This window comes from Athene noctua, chromosome 5 (assembly GCF_965140245.1).
Source record: "Athene noctua chromosome 5, bAthNoc1.hap1.1, whole genome shotgun sequence".
In the NCBI taxonomy this organism is placed as follows: Eukaryota; Metazoa; Chordata; class Aves; order Strigiformes; family Strigidae; genus Athene; species Athene noctua.
Window position 1 is genome coordinate 59,669,803 of NC_134041.1, and position 26,375 is coordinate 59,696,177.

Sequence of the window (26,375 nt, forward strand, 5' to 3'; positions counted from 1 at the left end):
GCACTAAACTGCTCAACCAACACAATGGAGTCTTCAATTCTTGTTATATCCGAAAGGACACCTAAAAAGAAAACCCCAAACTATAAATTAATTTCAGGTACCGCTCTGACACCACTCTACAGTTCCATTAGGGACTACAGCTTTACTGTCACCTTCCCCTAATGTATGAGATACCTTCCTCTTTCTTGCTATTTTGAGAGAAAAAAAATTATCCCTTTAATAAATGAGAAAGTGTTAATCAAAGAGCATCAGACTGTACTACCTTATTTGTATATCCTTACAGAAAAGTGGTGGGAGGGAAGGAATCATTCCAAGAAACATCTAGCATTTTGTTAAATGGTGAGAAGGCTAAAAGGCTTCCAAGATACCCAACACAAAACACAAACATCTGGAATTATAAACATGCCTAGAAGAGATTTCACCTTGGGCAACACCACAAAGCATGAAGGGGAGTTTTGAAAATGCCTCTTTCATTGTGTATGGTCTTTCACTTAGCAGGTGATCCAAGATGCAACTCCAGATTTTTCCCTGAAGACAAACACCAGGCAGCTTGGCTCACGCTAGGGCCACAGTCCTAACGCTGCCTTTTGGTACATGTTATCAGATCACTGCTACCATACGCACACATGCTTCTCTCCAGGCACAGGGATGGAATATCTTCTCCTATAGCAAATGGGATGCCAACGCTTTCAAAAATACTCAGCACTTCTCAAAGTGCTGGTCATTAACATTAAATAATAACGCAAGAGAGAGGAGCAGAAACAAGGAGTTCTAAATCCTTTACAATGTACCACGTTTTGTTCTTTAATGAATTCATCAGGACAGAAAGCATATGCATCAGAGCCTTTCCAAAATATTTCTCTATTTTGACCCTGCTACCCTCGTAACCACGTTCTCCTCTGATCTGCAGCCCGAGTCTTTGCTATCTTTAAATGTATCCTTGAAATCTTTCTGCAGTAAAAGACAGGAGGAACTCCTGAGTCTTATTTCCAATTCAGATGGGTTGCATGGTGTGGATCACACTGTTCTCTACCTCTTTTCCTACACCTATAGGATGGAAAACTGCTTATTATAGAAGGGTACTATGACATCTGATTTCTTGGATGGGATTTTTTTTAAAGCATTTTTGTAACACTTGTTCTTTTTTCTCGGTGATACTTTGTACCACTTCACTAAGGCTGCTGCATTCAAACAGAAAACAATTAACAAGGTCAGGCCAAAAGTTCAAGAAAGCTGTACTCAGACATCATTTGCTATTGTAACTTGCTATCAAATAAAACGAAAGCTTTTTTTAAAAAAGTGAACCACTTAACCTCTTTCCCTGTCACCAAAGGTAGAATGTGGGCATTCCTCTTTTTGGGATACTATGATATAACAACATACAGAATCATGATGACTTCATCATAGTTAGAGAAGAAAAGCAGATTCTGGATTATAGAAATACAAATTGCCTTTCAAAGAATAACCAGAAATTTCTTAATAAAGCATGGATTTCTCTTATCAGTGTGTTTCCATATTCCCAAGCTTTGCTGTTTTAAAAAGGGACTGTTGTACTGCATAAATCGCTTGTTTGGTAGTAGCTCTGGAATATGAATGAAGTTTGTGCGTACAAAGATACACAATGGAAACAGAAATGGCGAGTCCTGCCGTCCAAGCTTTGCAATAGTGACACTGCAGTTGAAGCAATACCAAGGCAACCTTGGCCTTCTGCTTAACTTTTATTTTGTTAAGGATCTGAGAAAGTATTTCTTTTACCAACTCACTAACACTGAACACTTAGCTGTGTAGACCTCATTTTCCTATTGCACTGTAACTTGCTTTGCAGGCTGTATATCCACCATATATATTACACAGTATCACCACAAGCCTACCATGTTCTTACAGTCTTTCCTGGAAATTCTTTGACGACCACTCTCAGAATCACGACTCGGATCCAGATGGATCTCTGGTCCAAACCAATACTGCCATTCTTTAGACAACTTTTGCCTTGTATGGTGATGTAGGCTCAGCACCAGCACTCACCTTTTATTTGCTGCTGACAATGCACAGAATTGCATGATCCGGAGTTAGCTTCTGTATCTGTGGATGAATCGTCTTCGTCAATGTTAATCTCCTCAGTGATGATTTCTGGGCCCAGTTTTGCCATATAAAGCATACTAATTCTTTTCAAGGTCTTATTTTCTTTGTTGAGCTGAAAGTTGAGAAGCACAAACAGTAAGAAGCTAGTTAGTCTGTCTTTGAGCTGCCATGCAAGAAAAAGTCAACTGTATTTTTCTTCTCCCTTATCATTAAAAGATCTATCAAACAAAGACGACACAGGAACATTAGATTAAATGCTCCATTCAAAATTAAAATGGTCTGAAGATGGTAAACTTGTCCACTTTCTCCTCTGGGGAGGCTTGAATTCATCATGATGCATCATCCTCTCTGGCACTTCTGATTAATAAATACCCTGGGTAGGTTCAAATCAAATCAACTATCAAGTTTACTTAACGCTACACAGTCTTTGTGACAGCTGCTTCAGCCCCTTACCCTTAAGCATGCACCAACATCAATGGGAGCCCTAACTGAATGACCTGAAGAAGTTCTTTCAGGGCTTGTGTTCCTGAAAGCTTGTCTGGTTTTGCCAGCTATATCAATTGGTCAAATAAAAACTCTTACCTCCTCCTATGCACTTATTTTCTTATAAACTACAAACACCACAATAACTATACTACCAGTCACGATAGAATTACCTCAAAATTCTTCTGAATTCTTTTCAGTTCTCAAGAATTATCACTGTAGAGTCAACACACGCAAAATGAAAGCCATACCATAAACCAATTCTTTATGGGTCAAACCACAAGTCAGAAACCACTCTGGGCTGGATGCTTAAACACAAGCCTGGTTGGTGGATGATACAGAAGTTCTGTAAGGCATCTCCATCTTGATCAAGGTGCCAGAAAAAATTGAACAGAGATTGCTGCAAATGATTCACTTTCACCATTTCTTTCACTGTTCTGCATCCAGACACCCCATGCCAGCAGCCCTCGGTAAGCTCAGCACAGTCTCACTGGTGTTCAGGTGCATGTTGGGGTGACTGCCCACCCACCAGCCAAGCACCAGGAACGAGGCTCAATTTTCCGCTAATGACTTAAAACACGTTGAAGTCAATGTTTACCTTCAAAATTATAAAATGTATATTGTACAGTTAGGCTGACCCTGAACTTTTACCTGAGCAATCATCCTTGATACCCCTTTTTCTCAGCTCCCCAACTACAGAGATTTACTCAGCAACTTCTTAATCTCATTCCCAAAGAATGAAACAGAGCAAGTGGAGAGGGTGGTGTAAGGAACCTTATTTAGTCAGCTCACAGCAACAAACCAGCTTTGGCAAAGCAGCCCCACAGGTTAAAGCTAGTCTTTGAACTGCCCCTGTACATGCATTACAGCAAAAGTGCGGAGAAGAAGAAAAGTTGCATAAATATGTTCATTTTCTTACTTATATGCTGATTGACTATCTTATGCATTCTAATATAGTGTCATTATGCGAACAATTAAGTAAATACCTCCAGAAAGTACATTGCTAATGCATCTAAATTAAAGTGATTTCTTGCTGGTGTGATTTTTACCATATCTAAGGATGTGCTTTGGGCAGGGGATGGGGAGGGGGGAAAAAAAAGAAAAAGAAAAAAAAAGGCAGTCAGCATTGCTAATGAAATTTGGTACAAAATTGCTGTAATCCATTTTCTGATGAAGTGGCTCAGATGCATTTTACACAACCAAAAATATATAACAGAGAGATAAAAACATTCTTTAATAATAATGCACTTCTGATGAGATGGAATATAGAAAATTACACACTTGCTAAATTCATCAGACTAGACGCAATCAACAGAGCAGCGGAGGTCACCTTTCCCCTGCCCTCGCTTTGCTTTCATAAACAATCACCTGAAATGTAATGCAGTGGTTGACTTTTTCCATTTGATTTAGACACTGAAATGCTCATTATTGTTTTATATCTCACACAGGACAGTTCTAAAACTTGTTTTCCATTTAACCTAAATGCATATAAAAACAAGATATCAAGATGCTGGTCCATGACTTGCTGTTCCAAAATAGAAACGAAATTAAAATGGGTATTTTTTTCTTTAAGGCAGGAATTGTATTTTGCATCTCACATATGGCTTACAGCTTTTGCCACTTCAAAACAATTTCACAGATCCGCAAGATTATACAAAAACATATATGGGACATGCATACAATCTCAAATTAATAAAAAAAAAAAAAAATCGGATGCAACAGAATCACTGTAATTCTTCTCACCTTAGAAGCCAAAGCCTCAGCACTTTCACGGCACGTCTTCTCAATTTCAAGATGGTTCTGAATACAGTTTACTTCCTCAATAACCATGTGAGAAACTAGAGGAAGAGTTCAAAAATTAGTCAGTATTTTCCTGCATTTGACACATGCATCCCATGACCAGAATCATTACATCTTTTTCTGTTAACTTTCTATCTAAGCAGTTCAAATACAGGGAAGCACATACTTAGATAACCTCCATGAATAGGAACTGTTTTGAACACTGAATATCTGGCTCATTGCTTTAAGCAACTCTCTCAAGCCATGTCTGTAGCATTGGAGGAGGAATTGGAACATTAGCTTATAGAAGGCAAGCAGGAGCCTCCCTGACCATTGTGATTCACTATCTTTATTTCATTAACACTTGAGGAATCAGAGTCAGACCATTAAGATTGTCCCTTCAGATTGCCATCCTCTTGAAAATTTGGTATGGACACTGTTTTCAGAAGATCAAAACCTCAATACTTTTAAACAGCAAGATTAACTCAGGTGTCTTACCAAGATTATTTTCACCTTCCAGTCCTCAGGTTTGTATGATATTTTAAGTATCACACACTCACTAAGCACACTGTACAAGAAAAGCTGCAGGATGGACATATAGCACAGGCTTGGGGCAAGTCTACTAGGAAATTAAGAAAGGAGTTAAGAGACCAAAGCCTCCATATTTGCAGTGCCTCCTACAGCACATATTCCACTGAAGTCAAATCATTAGCACAGCACAGTTCCTTCTTCTGGTTCAGCCCCATCAGCTTCAAAGCTACCTGCAGCAGCTGGGATACACCCTGATGGAAACTTGGCAATTTTTGCACAATTTTTGACAACCTCAGCTGACCAACCCAAGTTCTGTATTACTCTGTGACTGTAACTCCGAACTGGTTATTTGAAGTCTCTCTGTGCTTGAGCATGCCTTAAAATAAGCACTGGTGGCCTCACACCCTGCCCTCACAGTCCTACACAGATTCAGGCACCAGCACACACGTGAACAGACACAATCTTCATGAGACCAGGGCAGCTGTCTGACTGCATCTGAAATACCTGGCTGTGATACTGTATTTGACATCACAGCTGGATACCATGGACATCAGTGGATACAGAGGATACCAATGTGAGTTAGAGGACATTTAAAAGCACAGATGCGTTTCGGCTTGCAATTCCCATCAACTTCCAGCAGTTCATAGGTACTTAACTAGCGTAGAAAGTCATCTTCTAAGTGACAAGCTTCAAGTCGCACAGGGGATCTGGAGCAAAGCAGGAAACCCAACAATAGCTTCCCCTCTCTTAGGCTAGCACCTTGGTCATTGACCCGACTCCTCCTTGGCTCCTGGCACCCTTACGCATCCTAAGCAGCAGCCTGGACCCTAATGCTGTAATTCACTTCATGGTACAGATTCCTTTTCAGCCCAGTGTCAGGATTTCAATGTGCAGAAAGGACTAGTCACAGCTGAACACTACTTTGAGCAGGAAACATGCCTGGAATATAGTGTAAATATGGACTTTTTCTAGTATCTCATTTCTTTTTCATGAAGATAAGCTTTAAAAACTAGTGATTTCATACCACTGGGTAGAAAGTGCCACTTGTCCTCTTCCAAGACTTTTGCCTAAATACGGAAGAGAATTATTTAAGTCTTCTTTGATACACAGAGGTCATCTTAATAATTACAAACCAGGATAGGATAGGAAAAAGCAAGTGTTATTTATGAAGCTTTTTTGATAGTCAATATTAACTAACATTTTGCTAGTAAAAAAGGAAACCAGCAATACATTGGAGTTTGCGGTCAAATCAGTAGCTCCATGAAAGAAACAAGTTCTACAAAACATGAGCAGCCAATAAATAGAGTGGGGCCAAGAACCGGGAAATCTTGGTCCAAAAACTACATTCACATGAAGTCTTTTAACAGCAGAGCAACCACACCTCTTTCTTTGGTTGTCTTTTTATTTCCATTTTTTCTGACTTTGGAGACATTATCTGCTCCAAGCACGCGGTGCCAGCTGCTGTATTTAATCTGAGAGAAGAAAAGCTTCATGTAGTACATGTCCATATCTCTTCTGGTTTTGTTCTACCTAGCTCTGGAAATTTGGAGCAATGAAATGCTTTGGGCAGGATGAGGGAGCAGTGGAGATACAGAGCTGCTCCCATTTTACAGCCAGGAATCTAATGGCCTCAAGCAATGCTAAAGTTAGGAAACAAGGATTGGGCTCACATGGCAGAACTAGGGATTAGTCTTGGTTCATTTAAGCTTAATTAACCTGCAATTATGATTAACTCAGAGGAAAAAAATCTTTCCAAATTAAATACAAAAATATATTATTTCCTAAGTCTGTCCAAAGTTCTTATTATGTCAATATTAAAATTCATAAAGCAGCACTAAGTGGCCTGAAACATCTCTAACCTTGACAGTTTTTTTCAGGGGTAATAATAATCCGCAGCAAATGCAGGCCAACCAAAAACCACTTAACTAATTAGTAGTTGCAGTCACCAAGAAAACATGAATCAACACTGTTATTACAAGTGGCACATTTGAGTGGCATCTAATTATGACTTGATGAGCACGATACTTGCATTATCAACATTACTACTGCATCCCATCAGGGACTAAAAGCCGCTGATGGCATTGACTGCGAGAAACTCCCACTCAATGGTACTGCAGCACCCAACAATCTCCTTGGCAGGGGCACCCTCACTAAATGACATGTTAAGCGTAATTACTGGTAGACATTGTAAATAAACAGGATTGGAAGTGAAAATTGTACCAAGTGCATAAGACACAATCTGACACATTGGAAGTGGCAGCCTTAATTGAGAGTTTCTTTGACTGCTCAAGATCATTTCAACTGCATTTCTCGGAGGACAGTGATTATAACTGTGGAGACAGACGGCATAATGGTATCAGCACTGCTGACAGAGCAGTGAATTAAATTGTATCTGCTGTTGTGTGAAAGCCTTGATGAGAGGTACAGATCCTTAGTGGTCTTATCATTATAACACAATGGTCATGTTGTCATCAACCTTGCTGGCTCCAATTGAAAAGAAATGATTGTGTGTTGAAGCTTTCCCCCCCACCACCACCTTCTATCTCTTGTGCTCAATAGAACCAATTTTCAGAGAGCTATGAAATCACGCAATAGGGCCTAAAATGCAGCTGCTTGGCATACAAACGGGGCCCCATTAAACTGGAATCACACACAATATGTGTTTATGCCAGGAGAACAAATAGAAGCTGAGTACAGGCCAAGTTTATTCACAGACACAAAGCCAATGTAGCTCTTCATCAATATAATTGCCTTTTATATTGTCGTTTAAATAATGGGCTCTATTATTGCCTTAAAATCCTAATATTCCTGGCATTTTATCACTATGTTTACAAGGTATGTCCTTTAAAAATGTGAAAGGAAGATAAAAGAAACCTATAAAATTTTACAACATCAAATATTACTTCAAATTTTAAGTCTTAACTACTTGACATTTTCTGCCACACTCTGGTATTCCTCGTATCATAACAAAAACAAAACAGGCTGCAGTTTTTTCCAGAGGAATTAGACTTCTTAGAGAACATTCTTGCCTCACAGAACAGTTATCTAAGATCATTTAAGACACCAGATGATTCCTGTTGATTTTAGATTATTTTCCATAATTGTATCATATGAACAACTACAGAATAGAAGTGAGCAAATTCCTCTATTAACACAGTCACACAAAAGTATAGATCATGTGATTTCCTTCTCCTGCATTAACTTCATCCACATTTCTGATGCTTCATCGTGCAGTTCACCGTACTGGCACAAACCAGACATAACAGACCACAATCCTATTGTAATCGTTTCTTCTAAGGAGCTATTCCACTAGGATACTTCCACTCCCATTAGATGTGCTTTGTTGCTTCCAGACACCATACAGTTTCAATGGAACCATCACCATAAAAGTGTAAAACTGAATATTGACATTCTTACAGCCCAGACAAGACCAAACTTGCTGTAAAAATTATCAAGTGACAGCAGTTCATCCTAAAAACCTTTACTGGTGTGCCTATGCTTAAAGAAATTTTACTCCTTCATGAAAAAATTACCATAATTATTATGATTATTATTATTATTATTATTAGCAATCTCAGCAATAGGGTGAAATCCCACTCAGTCCAAGCATGTATCATTTCAAAAGCCACTTGCAGAATCCAGCATTAGAGCTAAATTTGTACCACTGTATTTTCACCACTTTCCACCTTAAGAATGTCTACCTGTGTCAGAGCGTATAAATGCTGTGACAGCAGTTAGTCTGACAGTGGTCAGTCTTGCTGGATTAGCTCCTTAAAACAAGGCTTTGAAGGAGAAACAGCAAGTGGACCTGAACATCAGCATTCTTAAAGCAGCTGTAGAGTATGCAGAATGATGTTCATAACTCTCTATACCAAAAAAATCCTACTAACATTATCAGCTTACTTTTCTGAAACTCCTCCAGTTTTTTGACAGCCTCATCTCGTTCTTGCTTGATTTTGTCACACTGTAGGAGAAGAGAAAATTGACATGAAACACTGATCCCAGTTATTTAATTAGCAGTCAGTCACAACATGCAAAATCAACAAAGATCAATTGCTGGCACAATAATTTACAGAAGTCTATCAAAGTATCATTTCTTTTTGCTCTCAGTCATGCAAGATCGATGGAAAGTATGCATAAAAAATTCATTACCCAGAGTTTTTCCTAACCAAATTGGCAAGTTGTACTTGATTTGGTGTTCTAATTCAGAGCTACTCTGAAAATATTTTAGAAGAGCTGCATTATCCAAAACTGATATAAACAGTAATCCACATTCTACACAGCAGTAAAAGCACTATTCAGCATGGCAAGAATATGCTTTAAGTCTTGTTTCTTTAACACAAATAGACTTGGAAGAGAGGCCTACATTTCTATACCTACCACATGCAAGGAAAACCTCAAAGCCAGTAAGCAGGGACATGCCTTTCAGCTTTATAACATTATGAGCAAAGCCTCAGCCTTGAAGAGAGAAGGGCACTTATCTTCATACTCTGAGGATTTCCCATCACCCCAGTTTTATTCATTATGGGGTTAATGTTAATACTGCACAGGGCTACAATCATTGATCTTATGATGGAAAGGTTTCTTCAAAGAGTAAGAATAAAACAGATGTTAAATAGACTTCGCTAAGAAAACCCCTTCTATAAGCAAATGAGAGAACTCAAAGAAATGAGTAAACTTCACACGAGACACAGTCCGTGATTAACCACACTGTGAAAAACACATGACCCAGGGGGAAGTATGACTGGCACACAATGTGTCTTACACACACGACATACCAGACATCCTTCCTCACATGCGGTTGTGTGTGTTCACAGTCATAAATCAACATAAAACCATGAGTTAACTTCTGGAAGAGATCTGTGTGACTGAGCTCCTTGCAGTATAACTGCAATTACAAGGATACCAGTCATTGGAACAGATCTGGGGAAAAAAAAAAAACCTGATATGATTTTACTCAATTTTCAGTTTTTCTACACGAGGACCCACTTTGAGTTAGCTGGGAAAGTAGCCTGCTGTTAAGTAAAAAGAAAGGGGAGAGCCGGATTCAAAGGCAGCCAAATTCATGAAAGCCCTTCTATCAGCTCTGGAGGACCTTAGATGAAGAATCTGCTCTTGGGCAAGGAGAAGATGCCATTGGTGTCACCTCAGGGGCATTGGAAGCCACTGCTGATGGCTATCTGTGGGAGCAAAAGGATCTGAATGGCACTCTTCTCATGGCACCAGGGTGATGAGGACAGGGGCTGAGCAAGGGGGACAGGTCAGTCACCAGCTGCTGTAAAGGTCTGTGAAACAAGGCAGAGCTGCAGAAGGAGCAAGACATGCAGAGCAAGTAGCACCAGATGAGGACTCACCGTTTCATCTGGCCCTGTTAACAAAGCAGCTGTTTAGAGAACCTTGCACAGGAGAGATGGGGACGGGAAATCTGTGCATTAATCTTGCCAATTACCGCCCTTCCTCTCAGTTTCCTCAGCAAAAATTTACCTTACCTTACTGGCAGAAGTGCAGTCTAAGAACAGAAGGCAGTAAAAGATGTAGAAAGTATTTCTGGTTGCTCCTGCAGAGCACAGCTCCACCGCAAAAAGGGAGATCAGCGTGAGCTGCTGCCTCTTTGTATTTTACAAGAGAGACACTGTAACCACACTGGCATACTTCACCCACGGATTTTTCTGCATGCTGCAGGCTTTCAGCCCACTGCACATTAAGTGAGCAAATACTTCTAATGCTCGGTTTAAAAATCAGGAAAATTAGAGTTTTAAGGATCTCATCTGTCACCTGTGGAAGTCAACAAGACACTTTCCTACTGAAGAAAACCTTGATGTAGAGGGTGCGGTACAATCCCTGTCCCAATGGCAGGAAAAACTCCTTTTGAAACCCTCCAGCAACACGCTGTAAGGAGTAACAGCTTTCCCTGTGCAGCGAAAGGGGAAGTTAAACGACTTATTCACTCCGCCTTGCGTGCTGTTTGCAGAGACCTCCATTTGGACCACAGCAAGCTGACCAGTCTCCTGACAGCTACACATGTGTCTCTGCACAATCCCGGTCTGTGGGTTTGGGTCTGCAGAGCAATTCCTGCTCCCAGCTGCAGCTTTCTGAATATTTTCCTTTTGCTGCTACTGTGAAAGAGCAGGAAGAAAAGGAGAGCAGGAGATTGTTGCCCTTACTGAAATAATCAATGGAAAGCACTTTGCCTTTTGTCTTGCAATCAGACCTGTGCAAGCAGAGCTGTTACAAGTCCTACCAAAAAAACCTAGTTTATCTCCAATCTAGCAAAGAATTAGAAAAAGTTGAGATTGAAACAGTACAAGTAGTTAAAGACAAACTAAAAAGTTATGCAAACAAAGTATTCATATAATGCAATTAATTTCATAATAAAAAAGTCACCCTTTAAAAGAAATTGACCTTACCTTTAAGAAAGGAAAGTTTAAAAATATCAAAATTTGTAAGTGTTAGATGCTCTGCAAAAGCTGCACAGAAACCTTCAAAAATCACAAACACCTCACTTTCCAAAAAAGCAATCTGAGGCATATACAGTAGAATTGTTAACTGACAAGAATATCACTAACCCTAGATGTTAAAAAGCAAATAGCATAACATTACTATAAAATCTACTGTTCACTTTTCACATTCAAGAACATGCAACTTTTGCGGAGAAACAGTCTTCAAGTATTTACTAAGTCTTCCCTTGTCATCATTAACAGATAGCTCTATACTTGAGTACCCTCAAATAAAAAAAAACCAAAACAAAACAAAACAGTAACTCCTGGATTGTTAGTAATTTTTCTGTTTTTATCTTTATTTTGTTAAAAGTTCCAGCTGCTCTGCAAAGGAAAATAAGTATTTATACAATTTTATTTACTACATTTTTAATCAAATATTTACAGCACCATTATCGCAATAAAAAACCAAAAGGTAATAGACAATATTCACATGCCGCTCCTGAACTAGCTGTAGGAGTCAACAATAGTTTCTTGGCAATAAAAAAAGACATTACATCTGTATCTTTAGAAACAAAGAGTTCAGTTTACAAAATTAATTTTGTGAATAACTCCTTAAAATTCTTCATCTTTGCAGAAGCAAGTTCAGAAGTTTTGCCGATCCCACTTAATTTCAGATTTGGTCCTTCTAGGTACACAACATACAAGGCAATACTTTCATTTCTCATATGGAGAACCGATATGCTGACTACTTACAAGTAAATCATGCACATGTCAAAGATCGGTCCTCAAACCAAATACTAGACATACAGCAAGCTGAATAGCAGTACATGAATTTGGCCTGTACCTGGAGCTAGCACAATACCAGGACAGCACCATGCCAGCACAGGAACCTGACACTACAACGTGACGTTGGGAGGTCGATGGAACCTGGAAGCCTGCGGATACAGAGTCTCCACACACCCGCTCCCACCAGCCTAATGACTCTTTGCCACTAATTCCAGGGAGGCCTGGGTTTCTTGTCTATTCTCTTCTAACAGGCTTCTTTTTTGCCAACTATTTTGCACATAAGCTCCTACTGACTTCAGTAAAGGGCCTTCAAAGGGCAAAAACAAGAAGGAGATTGTTCAGTCCAGATATTAAGATGCAGAAGTCCACGTAGTAGCCATATAGTCAATTAAGCCATTGCTTAGCAACACAAGATACATTCTTTCCCATTTACACAGATTGTGAAATTTATGCAGATTTAATGCTTGTTCTAAAATGATGAGTTTCGTACAGTGCTCAAAAGTATCCTATGACATTTGCTATACTCTTACAAAAAGAATGAGCATGTCATCAAAGCAGAATCCCTTCTGTTCCCATTTGGGAACAAAACATATAATCCACTCTATACATGTGCTTTAACAGAGCAAACACTATGAATGATGTATCAGAGATACAGTATTACACCTACTGTTTTGGAAAGCTGTCTTGCTTTTTTTTTTTTTCCCCCTACTGGCAGCATGACAAAACACTGTCAAAACCAGTGTTCAGAGTCATTTCTGTCTGATTAGCAAGTAGTCAAATATTTATTCATGATCTGACTCTGAATACGTCAGAACTGCATATTATTAAGTTATCTACATTTGTGTGCAACTGAACATTAGTTACCTATTTTCTGGGGACTAGTATGCACGTTTAGTCAGCTACTTCAATTAAAAGGATGACCTAAGAAGTAATCTGACAATGCCATTTCTTGCTCCAGTTTTTGAAAGTATTTAAAAATTCTAATAAAAAAATGCCTGCACCAATTTTGTCAGACACCCCACCAAAGGTCTCCAAATTGGCAGTTTAGTAAGGCAATGAGGAAGAGACACTGTGGATCAAAGACTTTATATTTTGCTCCTGACTTTTCATGGTTATTGGCACCCTTTTAAGCAGCAGTGCTTTGAACAAAGTAACCTATATAAAAGTCAGTTTACTTTCTAATCTTAAGAAAAAATATTTTTAAAAGAGCATAAAATTCCAGAATTTAAAATCCCATCTTAAGTTAGCTGTCCATTATCCACTAAGATCCATGTTTCTAATATAAACTAGGATAATTTTTTCATGACACAGCTCATCTTTCAGACACATACAAGTGTAGTGGTGACAGAAAAATATTCCACCAAGTGCATCAAAAGCACATACATACAGACAACTCTAACTCCTGCGTGGTACTTTCCACAAATAGGCTGCAAATCTTCGTCTAAAAAACAAAAATTATCTTCTCTTCCTCCTATTGATGCAATTATATGACCATAATTGATAGAGGAAGCCGTTTGCTTACACTCATCCTGACAGGGGCAGAAACTGGAACAGAAGTGACCTACAACTTCCCAGACCCACAGGCCGAGGTAGCCTGTGCTATACTTCCTCCAGCATCGGATTTGATCCTGCAAAGCATAAACTCAGATACAAAGTCACAGAGATGCTAACGAGCTTTCACAATTACCCAGACCTGCAATAACACAAGGAATAGTTTCTTCCAGTACTGTCACTGCTGTAAGCAAACATAACCACAAACTCTGTATCAGTAGATTCTTTTTTTTGTGGAAGAAATGCAGTTAGAGCCTCACACTTAACCACTTGAGTCCAAGCACTTAAACAATTAAGCAGGACTGCTTACACAACCACATCAATTTGCAGGATGGAGGTTCTTGGATGGAGAATACTTGCATAACAACTGAAAATCCTCCAACCCTGAGCACGTGCTTAACTAATTTGCCCGACTGGGGATGTAATCCCCATGTGCTCAGAGTTGGACGATTTTCAGTTGTTACGCAACTATTCTGAAAAACATACCAACCTTCAGAAGAAACACACAGGAGTGGCTAGAGATATGCAGTTGTAGAAAAGAAGTAAGACAAAGGAGCAAGGAAGAAAGGAGAATGCAAGAAACAACCTCAGAACATCTCATTTCACCTCAAATTGACAACAAAATTTTTCATTGGAATTGCTTTTGAAGAAAAAAATTTCCTAAATAAAAACGTAGCTCAAGAAAAGCCTTCTTATTCTGCCCCATCCCCTCCCAACCTAAACAAAACTTTGTTGAAGAAAGACCAAAGCTAGCAGGACTTGGTTTCAGGACAAAGATGAGGAGCCTGTTTTTCATGTGGTGGACAGTCCTGATGTGGAACTCCTCACCTGTGATGGAAGCCAACAATCAGCACAGGTTTGGGGGCATGGGCCAAATTCGAGGAAGAAAGCTGTGGAGGGCAGCACACACTGAAACCACATGCAGCTGAGGAAGTCCCCAGGCTGCAAGCGGTTTGGAGACTACAAGAGTACTCTGTGGAGGTGGTATGCCGGCTCTTACACACCTCCCTCTCCGTTGCTGTCAGACAGGATAATTCTTGGTCTAACTCAGTTTCATTATCTTCTTCTAAGCACTAGGAAATGAAGTGCCACAGTCTTCCAAACAGCAAAAATAGAGATATCTGAGGCTCTGGTACAGGACAGCAGACCAGGAATGCAGCAACGAGTAAAAAAGATAAGGAGGTCAGTGGGTAGGAGGGAGTGAAGCACAGTATGCTGAGCTCAGTACACACACACACAGTCTTTGCTGAAACATAATGTGAAGATAAACTTCAAGTCTTCTTTAATAACGACAAAGTAGTTAAGGACAAGGTCTTCCCAATACATCCTTGAACTGCAACATTTATAACAACTGGACTAAAAGTGACCCTTCAGAAATTACTTCACAAAAAGCTAAATTAAACCTACGTGCCTTGGCAGTTAACAGGGATTTGAAAACTAACATCTCTTGCACCTTCAGCTCACTAATACTGGAGAAAGGAGATATTTTTTTTGTTTACAGCACAGTGTAGCACTAACAACTCTGCCTTCCTCACTTTCTAGAATTGTTAAGAAGCTTTTACTGGGCCACAGTTTCTTTTGGCAAATATCTGCTAAAGATCTTTTGCACATTGACATGGATTTATGCAACATAACACTGCCATCAAACCTCTCTGTTCTCTGCTCCCATTGGTTTCCTTGAAGAAAGCAGGTGTGTTGAATGAACGAGAGTCCTGGGTAGAAAGCGATACCTTACTGAATATGCTTAATTTTACTACTAGAAAGACAGGTCATCATAATTACAATAAGCAGTCTAGAAAGCAGTCATTATTTCTTACTCCAGTATATCTGAACATTAAAAAATGAAGCCTGCAGTGATGTATGAGGTTCAGCCCATACATTCAAAGCTTCTTTTCAAGTTGGACAGGCACACAGATTTCACAGAAGGATGTGTGATATGCTGCAAATCCATTTTATGCCGCAGCACCATTCTGCAAGTTAAGATAAGACATCTTGCTCTCTTATTAAATTGGAGGGGGGTGTGTGTGTTCTTTTTTTTTTTGGGGGGGGGGGGGGAGATTTTAAATACCTTCAGAAATCATATTCCTACATTTTGAATTTTCAGAAGGGCTGGGTGAGGGGAGTTGTTCTATTTCCTTTTCAGTAAGTCCCACTGTGCAAATCAAGTTGTAATAAGGTTTAGATCCAAGAGACACAAGTTTTCCTAAGAATAAACACTTGAGTTGGTCTATGCTCACATTGTAATCATAGGCAAATTGGCTATAGCAGCAATCATTTAAAATATATATATATTTATAGCAACTTTTCTGGAGTAGGACAGCTAGAATAGCTGCTGGGAGTTGCATTCATTGTTTTTTAATACATATAGGTACAAGTAATAATTATTACTCATAGTAATACTTACTATTTGTAAGTAATCAGCTGAGCTGACAAAAGTAAACAACCTGCCATAGCCAATAAGGTATTCTAATATTCAGCATTTTTGCATTAAAGAAATAATCAATAGATACAAACCTCTTCTTTCGTTTTCTTATTTTCTGCTCTAAGCTCTTCATATTCGCCAATAGCTATACAAGGAAAAAAAAAAAAGTTAATATTGCAGCACCTCCTTTACCCAAATTAGCTCTCCATGTCATTCATTTTAAAGCTCTTCTGGCTATCTACACAGACTTCTTAAATAACATGGGTCAAACTTCATTAACAGCCTATGGATGAAATGGATATCCTTCTAGAATTGATGTAATTGGGAAGCATCTGAAAAAGATGGTGGCTCCCAAAACAATCAATTTTTGATCAATTGAGAGTTAAACAATCTTATCGATTGAGTTCAAAAATTACAAGGTGAATGTACTGGCTTGCAGTCACCATTTTAAACGCACACTGGCTCAGGTTACAGATCAATGCTAGAAAGCATGGTTAATGCAATTCTGTTACACATATGTACCTCCAGAGTAGCTGAGCACCTTCATTCATTTATTTATTTATTAACATTTTCTTCCAAAAAGAGTCCTATGAGAAATATTTGTCTTTAAACTCTGTAGTGGAGACATGAAAAGATTATATGATTTACCCAAGATCACACAAGAACTCAGCTGTGGGGATCAGCAGGGAAAGGATCAACCTCCAGGATACTGGAGGTCTACTGTTTCAAACCAGTAAAAAATATGCAGCTACCAATTAAGCTTCCAGTTTACTGTGTATTTTTGTGTGCCTTTCTTAAACCTTTTATTTTACTACCTTTGGGATGTGCCATCATTGCCACAACTTCCCAAATCTGTTGTTCTCTCAGTGTGTCCCATGTGGGCTGTTCAGCCCTCAAGACACAGAAATCAAGACCACTAGAAAGAAGCTGAATACACCTCCAGATCTTAGAGAAACAACCCTTGCCAGAAAGGAACGCTGTTCAGTCTTCAAGATGCACATTGCAAGAATAAAATGAGAGGGTTGTTGACATCAGTATGCACCTTATTCCAGCCCCTCAGTACCTCCTCAAATTTTTTCTTGTACCTAAGAGAAGCCACACTAGCAAACAGGTTTTATTTCAAGCCAACTTCATTAAAACCAGATAAAGGGTATGAATATATAGTTTTCAGCTGATAAGAGAGATGTTGGAGTTTTATCTTAAATTTAACATGCCTTACCCTACATCTGAAGACATAAACACGTAGACTCTGATAGAATAGTCACCTGGAAACCTACTACCCCTTTCTAGCTTTAGATAGTTAAACTTTTTCAAACAAGAAGCTCTTACAAATAAAGTTACATTTTACACTGTTATGACGTTCCTCTTCGCCCCACTCCCCAGCATCTCAAAAATCTGTTGAAATAAAACAAATTCAACTCACTCCTGAAAGCGTCACTGTTCTGCTTGCCTTTGGCATGTCTATTACTCTCTGCAGCAGCACAGAAATATCTCAGATGTAAAAAACTCCAATTATCCTAATTCCTCTTTTTGCCAAGATCACTTCATTTTAGAGATGCAGGATTGAGTTACATGAAGTCTGGGATACAGAATATTAGCTCCCAGACTAGTAACTCAAAACACAGGACTCTGCTCCTTGTGTGTCCTGAGCAGCAATGGGGAAATGGCAAAACCCCTGTTGACTATGCTAATGAGAATGGGAAATGGAGGAATGCTAGAAATCTCTTAAGCAGAATCTCAGCTCTGCTGTGACCAGAAAGTGTTGAAAAATTTCCAGGGTTCTCAAGTAAAAATGTTAAATAAAACCACTGAAAACAAAATCACTGCCCACATGCAAACTCAAAGGAAATCTGATAATTTAAACAGATGGAAAAATCCTCACTCCTGCTCATCCAAGTAAAAAGGTGTATCTAAAGAGTAGAACGAACAAAACCAGCTTTCTTAAAAATGTGTCCTGCATCCCCACACCAGTAAAACCAAGGTCTCTCATCCATCCCTTTATGTTGTCCCCACTTCTCCTTACCTACCCCTGAAATCCCTACCCACCTCCTGTATACAAGAAGCAGAAAAAAACAGGTAGATGAACAGAGAAGAAAAGACCCTGATACAGTTGCTAGGAAAGAGCACCTAAAGTGAAGCAACTTGTTTTCTACACAGGAATGCAGAAGTTATGCCTCTTGGCCACTGTTCCACTTATAAGCTATTTCCCCCGTTCACTTCAGTAAAACAAAGGAAGAGATTTCTAGTATCCAGATGCAAGAAAGGAAATGAAAACGATATCAACAGATACAATTCAAGCTTCTTCACACTTGAAAACTCCTAGCGTTTGCTTGCCTTTAAGGCAAACTCATACTTGCTATTCAGTACTTTATAAATGAATGGAAAATGATATGTAGATTTGTCCCACCCTTGAACAGCTCTCCTCACATACTGGTGAACAGAACTCTGAATCATCAGCCCTTAAGGCATGGATACAAGAACAAGTTACCAAAAAACAAGGACAGGAACTTACACAACGCTCCAGCAATCCTCAGAAAGGGCTCACCTGTGTGAAAAAAGGAATTAAACTGCTTGTTCAGGGTAGCCCTTCCGTCTTTTACTGCGGATGGTAATTCACGGCATGTTTGTCATGAAATGCGAACACAAAATCATCAGCTACTTCGTGCTGCACCCTCAGGGTAACTTTCTTCAGTGCCTTTTTACCATGCTCACCCCCTTACTGTTGTTGCAAAACTGAGTTCTTCCTTGAATACAGCTAACGCACAGTAAGGACCTGGTATCTTAAAATAAGGTTGTTCTTCATGGATGGCAGCCTCTAGATGATGCCCCCATACAGATCCCATCATTCGGATTTTTAGGTATGGATTCATTAAACACTAAATCTAACAATGAAACCGCTTTTTTTAATCAGGCTTGGAAATAGAAATAATTTTAAAATGACTACACACATTTTTTGCTCTATATCAGATTCTCTGCAAAGGCAGAAGATGAAAGTTGGTGGATTTTTTTCTTTTTCTGAACATTGGGGGTGGTTATTGGGAAGTTTTCATATGAAGTTTTTCAATTGTTTTATGTACAATGAAGTTTTGAGGACATCTAAGAAAAAGTCAAAAGTCTACAAAACCTTCAGTGAAGTACTAAATGGCATAAAGGTGACGATGATCTCTTTGCACTAAAACTACCCTAGAGAAATACCAGCAGCACTAGGCAACATTTCTTAAATCTCATATAGATTATTTAGTCTTAAAACCCTCTTTGGTAAATTAGGAGATACCATTACCATTAATTTATTGATTGACAAAAAATAAATCCCGTTGTTCCAAGGGCTTCCCTAAATCTTCTCTGAGAGACAGGACTTTTTTTTCTCCTTAACCTATGAAAGTGTTCACACAATATACCTGACAACAGCACCTGAACATCTCAAAACTTCTTACATCTCATCTTCATTCAGATTGTGCTATACATAATTTACCCTGGAATAAAGACATCTCTTTCCAATAAATTAGTGGTGAATGAACAAGTGAAGATTCTTTACTAAAGGTGCTACTAAAATTCCAGAATTATAAATCATTTTCTCAAAGAATCAATACAGTAGCCTATATTGATAGTAAAATGCCTACATTGTACTCAGCCTCCAGTGAATTCTGAAGAACTATAATAAGCACATACCAGAGACCTCTTGAGATACTGTCACTGTCTGATGCTAACTTAAATATATCCTTAATAGAATTATTCCTGATATACAGCAGCATTATATAAACAATTTATCAGGATCCAGATCATATTTGTTTGCTTCAGACTACCTTCATACAGCCTGAGAGCAACACTACAACTTAGTTTCAAGATTAAGGAAAGAAAAAAGCTGGAAAAAGGAGAAAATAACAGAGTATTTTGGGCTATAGCTCTTAACCCACCCAAAACATTTCCAGCTCACCCTGCTCTTGCTGTAAAACAGTCAAATCACAAAATAGCCAACATGGGTGTATACAACATCCCTCTTCATAACACGACCATGCTCATTCATCAGCTACTCCTTCGCTCGGTTGGCCGGAAGAGACTGTCCTGTCAACATGTATCAGTGAACTGTATTAAATTAAGCAGGTAACTTTGTATACAGAAGCTCCTTTAATTATATCTTAGTCTTTTGATTTTTAGTTGTGAACCTGTGTTTCCTGAACGTGGTTTTGCTACAGAAGATATGTATTACCTAAATTAGATGTTTTATATATTAGATACTTATTATGGCTAAAAAGCACTTATTAGTAAAACAAGGTCATAGGGTAAAAGTAGGTAATGACTGTAATTCATAGTGAAAAACAGAAGAGACACCTTCATTTACACAGACTGAGGCAGTGAGACTCTTCCTACTCTTTTTATTAAAAAATTCATCAAGCCAAAGCTGAGTATTAAAAAACACAAATTTTAAAAACTACCTTAAAAATGCTACATGCATATACTTTAGCATTTATATTGTAAGCCAGGATGGCCTTCAATTAGACTGAGAGCCCTTCCATGCCAAATCCATGAGTAATGCCACTTCAGCCTTTCAAACCTACTTATTTAATCAAAAAGTAAGTAAAGCAGTCAAAGGAAGCAAGTGTCATTCCACTATTTATTCTGCTGGACTATGGATCGGGCATGTCTCTCCCAGTACAGGCAAGAGAAAGAGTTTAGAGTGCAAGACATCCTTTACTCCAGATGAAACAAGCTGTCCTAATGAAGTCATTCTTTGTTGGTAGAAATAAACCAACACCTGGGTTTTTGTGGGTTCGGATGCATCATTAGAGAGAGAATGACCCTTGACAAAAACACCAGAAGCATTAATGGGACTGCTGCCACCACACTCCTCATCCCAGTGTACTTGGAATAGGAAGAGCCAGGCCAAGTCAGTTGTACCAACTATTTCTCAAATAGCAATGCTCTCCCTACAAGCACAGCATGCACAAGACCAGTGAACTGCTGTCAAGAGTATAAACAAAAGCCAAAAGGGCTCAATTTTTCTCTTGCTCCCTGCTTTAGGCTCAAAGATCCCTTTTGGTAAACCCAGGTGATCTCTATTTCAACAGGACATGGTGTGGCATCAGCAGCACCAGCCATGCGCAAATTACTTCAAACTAATGCCTGGGCAGCATTTTTAACTTCTGGGCCTCCACGAAAGAGAGATGGAGCTGAGGAACAAGCACTTATGGGCTTGTGTAAAGGTGAGTGCATATGATGGCAACGCGTTCCTTTATAATGACTCCCAAGTCTTGAATAAGAATATATAAACCATGGCCAAAACAAGCTTTTGGTCACATATCAGTTGCACTAGCTGATACCTACAAGATTCAATTACCAAACAGTTCTTAAAAAATAAATAAAAATCATGTGTGTATGTATACATAGGTAAGCATGAAATATAAATACTGTAAGTCAGATCCTGTGTCTATGTTCCCACATGCTGTGATTTTACTCAAATCTATAAAAGTGTGTACAAAGAATTTTTAATGAGACCCTACATTTGCATTCTGCAATCTTACAGCTTCTTGGAAACATACCAGTGTCTGATAAAGCCCAACCACTAAGCTCACACCAAAAGATTTGCCTTCACACATTTCTGAAAAACAGATATGGTTCAACACAAGAAACTGAATGGGGAAACACTTTTAAACTCTAATAAATGAAGAAAACATTCAAACAGAATGGGTTCTGCTGGGGAATGATGACTGTTGTGTATGAACAACTGCAGATTCAACACAGGTAGATGGGGGGGGGAAAAAATATCCATAGAGCAGATGACTACAGAAGGGAACATAGCAGCCAACAAGATTTCCTACCCTAAACAAAGAAATTCCTCTGGCTGTAAAAATTATGCCTCTGCCACAAAGAAGAATAAATTTGTCAAGCCACATTAAGAGCTTGTCAATACCATATACTTAAAAAGCACTACTCAGATATTGCTGTCAGATTGGCAGTCTGTTCCTTAGAAGATATATATGGTATTCCCTTATTCAAAGTTTCTAACATTTCTCTATTATTTCTTTTCTTAAGAGATCAAATAGACCTTAAAAAAAACCTTATACAAAGCCACAGTGCTTGGGACTAGAGACTGGAAATCATCACACTTCATCAAACCCAGCCAACAAACACAGAGCAAGATAAGACACTTAAAGCTAGTAAGAAAATTCAGGCAGTATAAACATGTTTACTATACATGCGGTTAACAGTAGTTGTTAACCACTGTAATTCAGCAAATGTGACTATGACAGTGGCAACTGAAGTGTAATTTTACCTAGTTTATAACGCGAGATGTTTTGGTTGCTGACTCTTGTTTCCAACTGAACCAAGTGACCACAGCGGAAGATGACTCCGTCTTTAAGGGCAAAGTACCAGTAGTGCAAATAAAACCAAAGACAAGCAGGGCAATCTTCCAAGCAGGTAATCAGCTACTGTTACGATACAGCTGTTAGCCAGTTTGTTGCAGTTTCTCAAGGTCTACAACCAACTATTAATAACGCAAGGTTTTACCCACTTGAATCAGTTTCGTTTCAGTTTTAAGTCTTACCCATAGGAATTATAAGGGCCAGTTGAATATAAATGTACCCTGCTGGAAGTACACTGAAAGTACAGTTTGGTAATACTAACATTTACAATGGACCTGCTCTATCAAGCCAAGCCATCTCAGAAAGCTATTTACAGGATTAAAATTCAAACAATACTTTTAAGTCCTAAATATCATCAGTAGAGAGATCATGTTTCTTCATGATGCTCACCTTAAACTTGGTAATGGAGCAAGCCAAAGAATGATCAGTATCAGGTATCTGAGTCTAACACACAGGACTTGGAAAATTCAGCAAGGGTGAAAGATAAGCATATCTTGCACACAGACACCTTCAGTGTCCTTGTCACCATTCAGAGATCTGCCAAACCACCAAGTGAATTTACCCAGACACCAGTCAGTATCACAGCTGCCATCAAGAATTGAGCAGGCAGCTACAACACACCTGCCTCAGGTTCAACCTACTGACCTTGTTTAGGGAAAGTATAAGCAGTAGTTGAAATGTGACAGCAATCAGCCACCTACGCTGCTGTTTGCCTTCCTCTCTACCTTTCCCATTACTTCTCAGTCAGTTTAGTTCCCTGGTGTCAGGCAAGTTTGTAAAGACTAGAAAATCACATCCTGAAAGAGAAACCAAACAAGGGCTACTGAACGAATGTTCTCTGAAACCCCTCCAAATCAGTGGGTGTTTTTCAGAAATCCGACTACAGACCATAATGTTACAGTTATTTAAAGCCATATGCCACTCTGAATGCAATAAAGATAAATTATGTACACCCATTACCCCAAACATTCAGAGACAGCAGATCATTCCATCAACTGCATTTGCTTCCAAAGTAATACTGTTACCTACACCTGGAAGTAATAAAGAGGAAAAATAAGAGATTTTATTTCCTTTTCTTTTCATGCTGCCTCTCTTTAACAGAACATCCTAAAAATTACTTGAGGAAAGTTGTTAGTACCCAAAACAGTCTTGTTTTGTTATCAATAAGAGCAGAGGGGAAACTATATATTCAAACTTACAGTATATAAAGAGGAAGCAAATTACCTACAGTAACAATATTTAGGTCATTACTGTTAGGATAATTTCATGCATCTCATTACTTTTTTATCACTTGGACTCTTTACTCTGGACACCTCAGACTTGTCAGTTAACATAATTTAAATACCAATTTAATGGTGGTGTGCTACCATAATTTTGCATTGGTTTAGATGCAAAACAGCATACAGAATATTTTCAAAAGTCTTCCACTGGGTAACTTTTTGCCCATATAAAACAACTTTCTCGCCAGTCACACAATTACAAAAACATTTGATAGCCTCACAACAACATACTACAACCCCTGCTTTTGGGGAAGAACATCCACCAAGAACAGCGCCTTACAGGACAGCGTCTGCCGAGTACAGTTTCTGTTTCAACATCTTAAGTGGATCTGGGACAGCCAGTCCTCAGGTTACAGTAACTTTCCCTTGAACTAATTCCTGCAGTCCTGTAAAATTTCATTAGACATTAAAGGAAGCCTACTGGAACAGAATTTCAGACGTTAGAACTGAAGCCCAAATCTAACCAATTTCAAGAGGCTAGGTTTTCTCTAATGAATAACCCACTCTTGCCTTTTTCACAACTGATTATTGTCATTTTACCAACTGTCCTTTTGGCACAGACTACTCCTCTGGAGACAACAGTACTGAAGGGAAGCAGTCAGAAAAAAACCAGCTTTTTAGCCTTAATTTTTGGTCCTGTATTATCAGAACACACAGCTATAAGATTATGAATTTTACAGCCATTGAAATCCCTGTAAGTCAGAATCCACCAGTGCAGCTGGTAATCATGAATTTACAATGCTGAGTGTACAGGAACAACCAAAAAAAGCCATGCCAATGCAGGTCATAATTAGTTCAAAAATATCCAGATGAAATTTGGTTAAGAAAAGCTTCTGCTATACAGCAGAGCTGACAATGCATTTATGGTCAGAATGAATGACAGAAAAGGGGCACTGATCACACCCCTGTAATTTCACTCTTTTACACAACTTTGTCCAACAGGTCCTTTCCAAATAGCTCCTCCCAGAGAGACCAGGAGGACGCAGCTGTGGGAACTACCAGCTGCAAATTATAGCGTTGGCACTCTGCACCTACTGCACATGAAGCTGTGAGGCAGGAGGCACACTGACCGCTCGGCCAACGCTCACAAGCAATGTCCACAATTCAAATGGCTGGTAATGCCGCTTCTTCGAATGTTGCCTACCTACTGAACCAAGGTAGACACCTTGCTGGACCAATGTGGTTCAAGGATAGACTGACCAGGGAAGTTAAAAAATGGGCTGCCTTTTAAGCATCCAAGCTCTTTTCCATGTCTCTTCTTACAGAAGATTAAATATTATAGCATTTTAGTTTCCAAGCCAAACTACATACTCATGAAGCTAAACATCTGCAAAGCTGAAGCACTGGACTTTTCTACAAAAGCACCAAAAGTGACTCACCCGGGCAACAAAACCAGCCCAAGACAAGCGTTTCCTTTCATTTACACTGGAACTACAAAGGCTCTACAGAAACTTACACGGCGTATCAGGGCGAGCCCTGAGCTCTGGGCGGGAAGTTGGCACCCTGACAGGGAGCGGATGGAGGGCGGTTGGGTTGGTATTAGGTCCTGCAACGTGGAGCAGGAGACGAGGCACGACGCCAGGTTACGCGTGGAGCGCCTGGCTCTGCGACGTTCAGCTCCACAGACAGACAGACAGACAGACCTTCACCCCCCGCAGCCGGCCAGTCCTCCAGGCTCACCGGTACCACTGGCCAGGGGTCCACGCCGGCCGGTAGCCGTGCACCCCTTACCAGCACCGGGCGTGAAGGGCCGGGTCGATGGCAGCTGTCAAGGCGCCTCAGCCTCCTGCCCTCACCCCGACGCCCACCCAGGCTCGGCCGAGAGCACCTGTGGGGAGGTGAGGCCTCTGGGACAGGCACCCACACGGGGCACCGCCAAAACGCCTCACTCCGCCCATTTATTTGGTTCAGGCTTTTCTATCATTATTGTTTTCTCCGCCGCGTGGCCAGAGAAAGGGGCTTGGGAAGGAGACGGGAGCTGGTCGCCGTGCTGGGGACCGCCCAGGCCGCCCCCGGCGCAGGCCGCGCCCGCCCTGACGCGACCCCGTCCCCCCGCGACCCCGGGCGCGGAGCCCTCGCCTGGCGCCGCCTCACGCCGCCCCGCGGCGGCCGAGCCCGGGCCCGCGGCGGCCGAGCGGGGAGCCGCTCTCCTCGGCGCCGGCGGCGGCGACGGGCGGCGCCCGCCCGCTCCTACCTTGGTCCTTGAGGCTGGCGAGAAGCTCCAGCTGCTTCTCCTCGTCGGAGCTATTCATCCTGCCCCGCCGCCGCCGGCCAGCGGCTGCCCCGCTCCGCTCCGCCCCGCCTCGCCTCACCTAGCGCGGCTTCACCTGGCAGCGAGCGGGCGGCGGCGGCCGGAGCCCCGGGGCGCGGCGGGCGCGGCGAGCGGCCCGGCCCGCTCTGCACATGCCCAGACTCCGGCGGCGCCCCAGTGAGCATGTGCGGGGGTGCGGGCACGGCGGCACCTCGGCCCGCCGGCGGGCACCGGCGGGCGGGAGCGCACCGCGCACCCTGCCCGCTCCCCGGGCCGGGCCGGGCCCCGGAGGGCCGCTCGGGTAGGAGGGGAGAGCCCCCCCGCGACAGGCCAGGGGCCAGGGGAGGTCGGTGTCCTCGTAACCCCGTCGGTACGGGCACGGCCGGGCCGTGGGCGCCCTTGATCCGCGGC

The 26,375-nt window shown here is 40.6% G+C and overlaps 1 protein-coding gene across 3 annotated transcripts in view; it reads right to left on the reverse strand.

Annotated features, from left to right (window-relative positions):
* Positions 1 to 26,097, reverse strand: part of SHTN1 (shootin 1) — a 67,186-nt gene extending 41,089 nt beyond the window's left edge. The window contains exons 1-5 of one of the 3 annotated variants that reach the window (XM_074908464.1): positions 25,908 to 26,097; positions 16,164 to 16,216; positions 8,776 to 8,836; positions 4,306 to 4,400; positions 2,023 to 2,191 (exon numbers count right to left, since the gene is read on the reverse strand). In XM_074908464.1, coding sequence (XP_074764565.1) covers positions 2,023 to 2,191; positions 4,306 to 4,400; positions 8,776 to 8,836; positions 16,164 to 16,216; positions 25,908 to 25,965 — 436 coding nt within the window. In that variant the 5' untranslated portion in view covers positions 25,966 to 26,097. Of the gene's footprint in view, positions 1 to 2,022; positions 2,192 to 4,305; positions 4,401 to 8,762; positions 8,837 to 12,156; positions 12,267 to 16,163; positions 16,217 to 25,907 lie in introns of those variants that run through there. The other 2 variants (XM_074908465.1, XM_074908466.1) reach the window with 2 other exon arrangements.
* Positions 26,098 to 26,375: the final 278 nt, after the last annotated feature.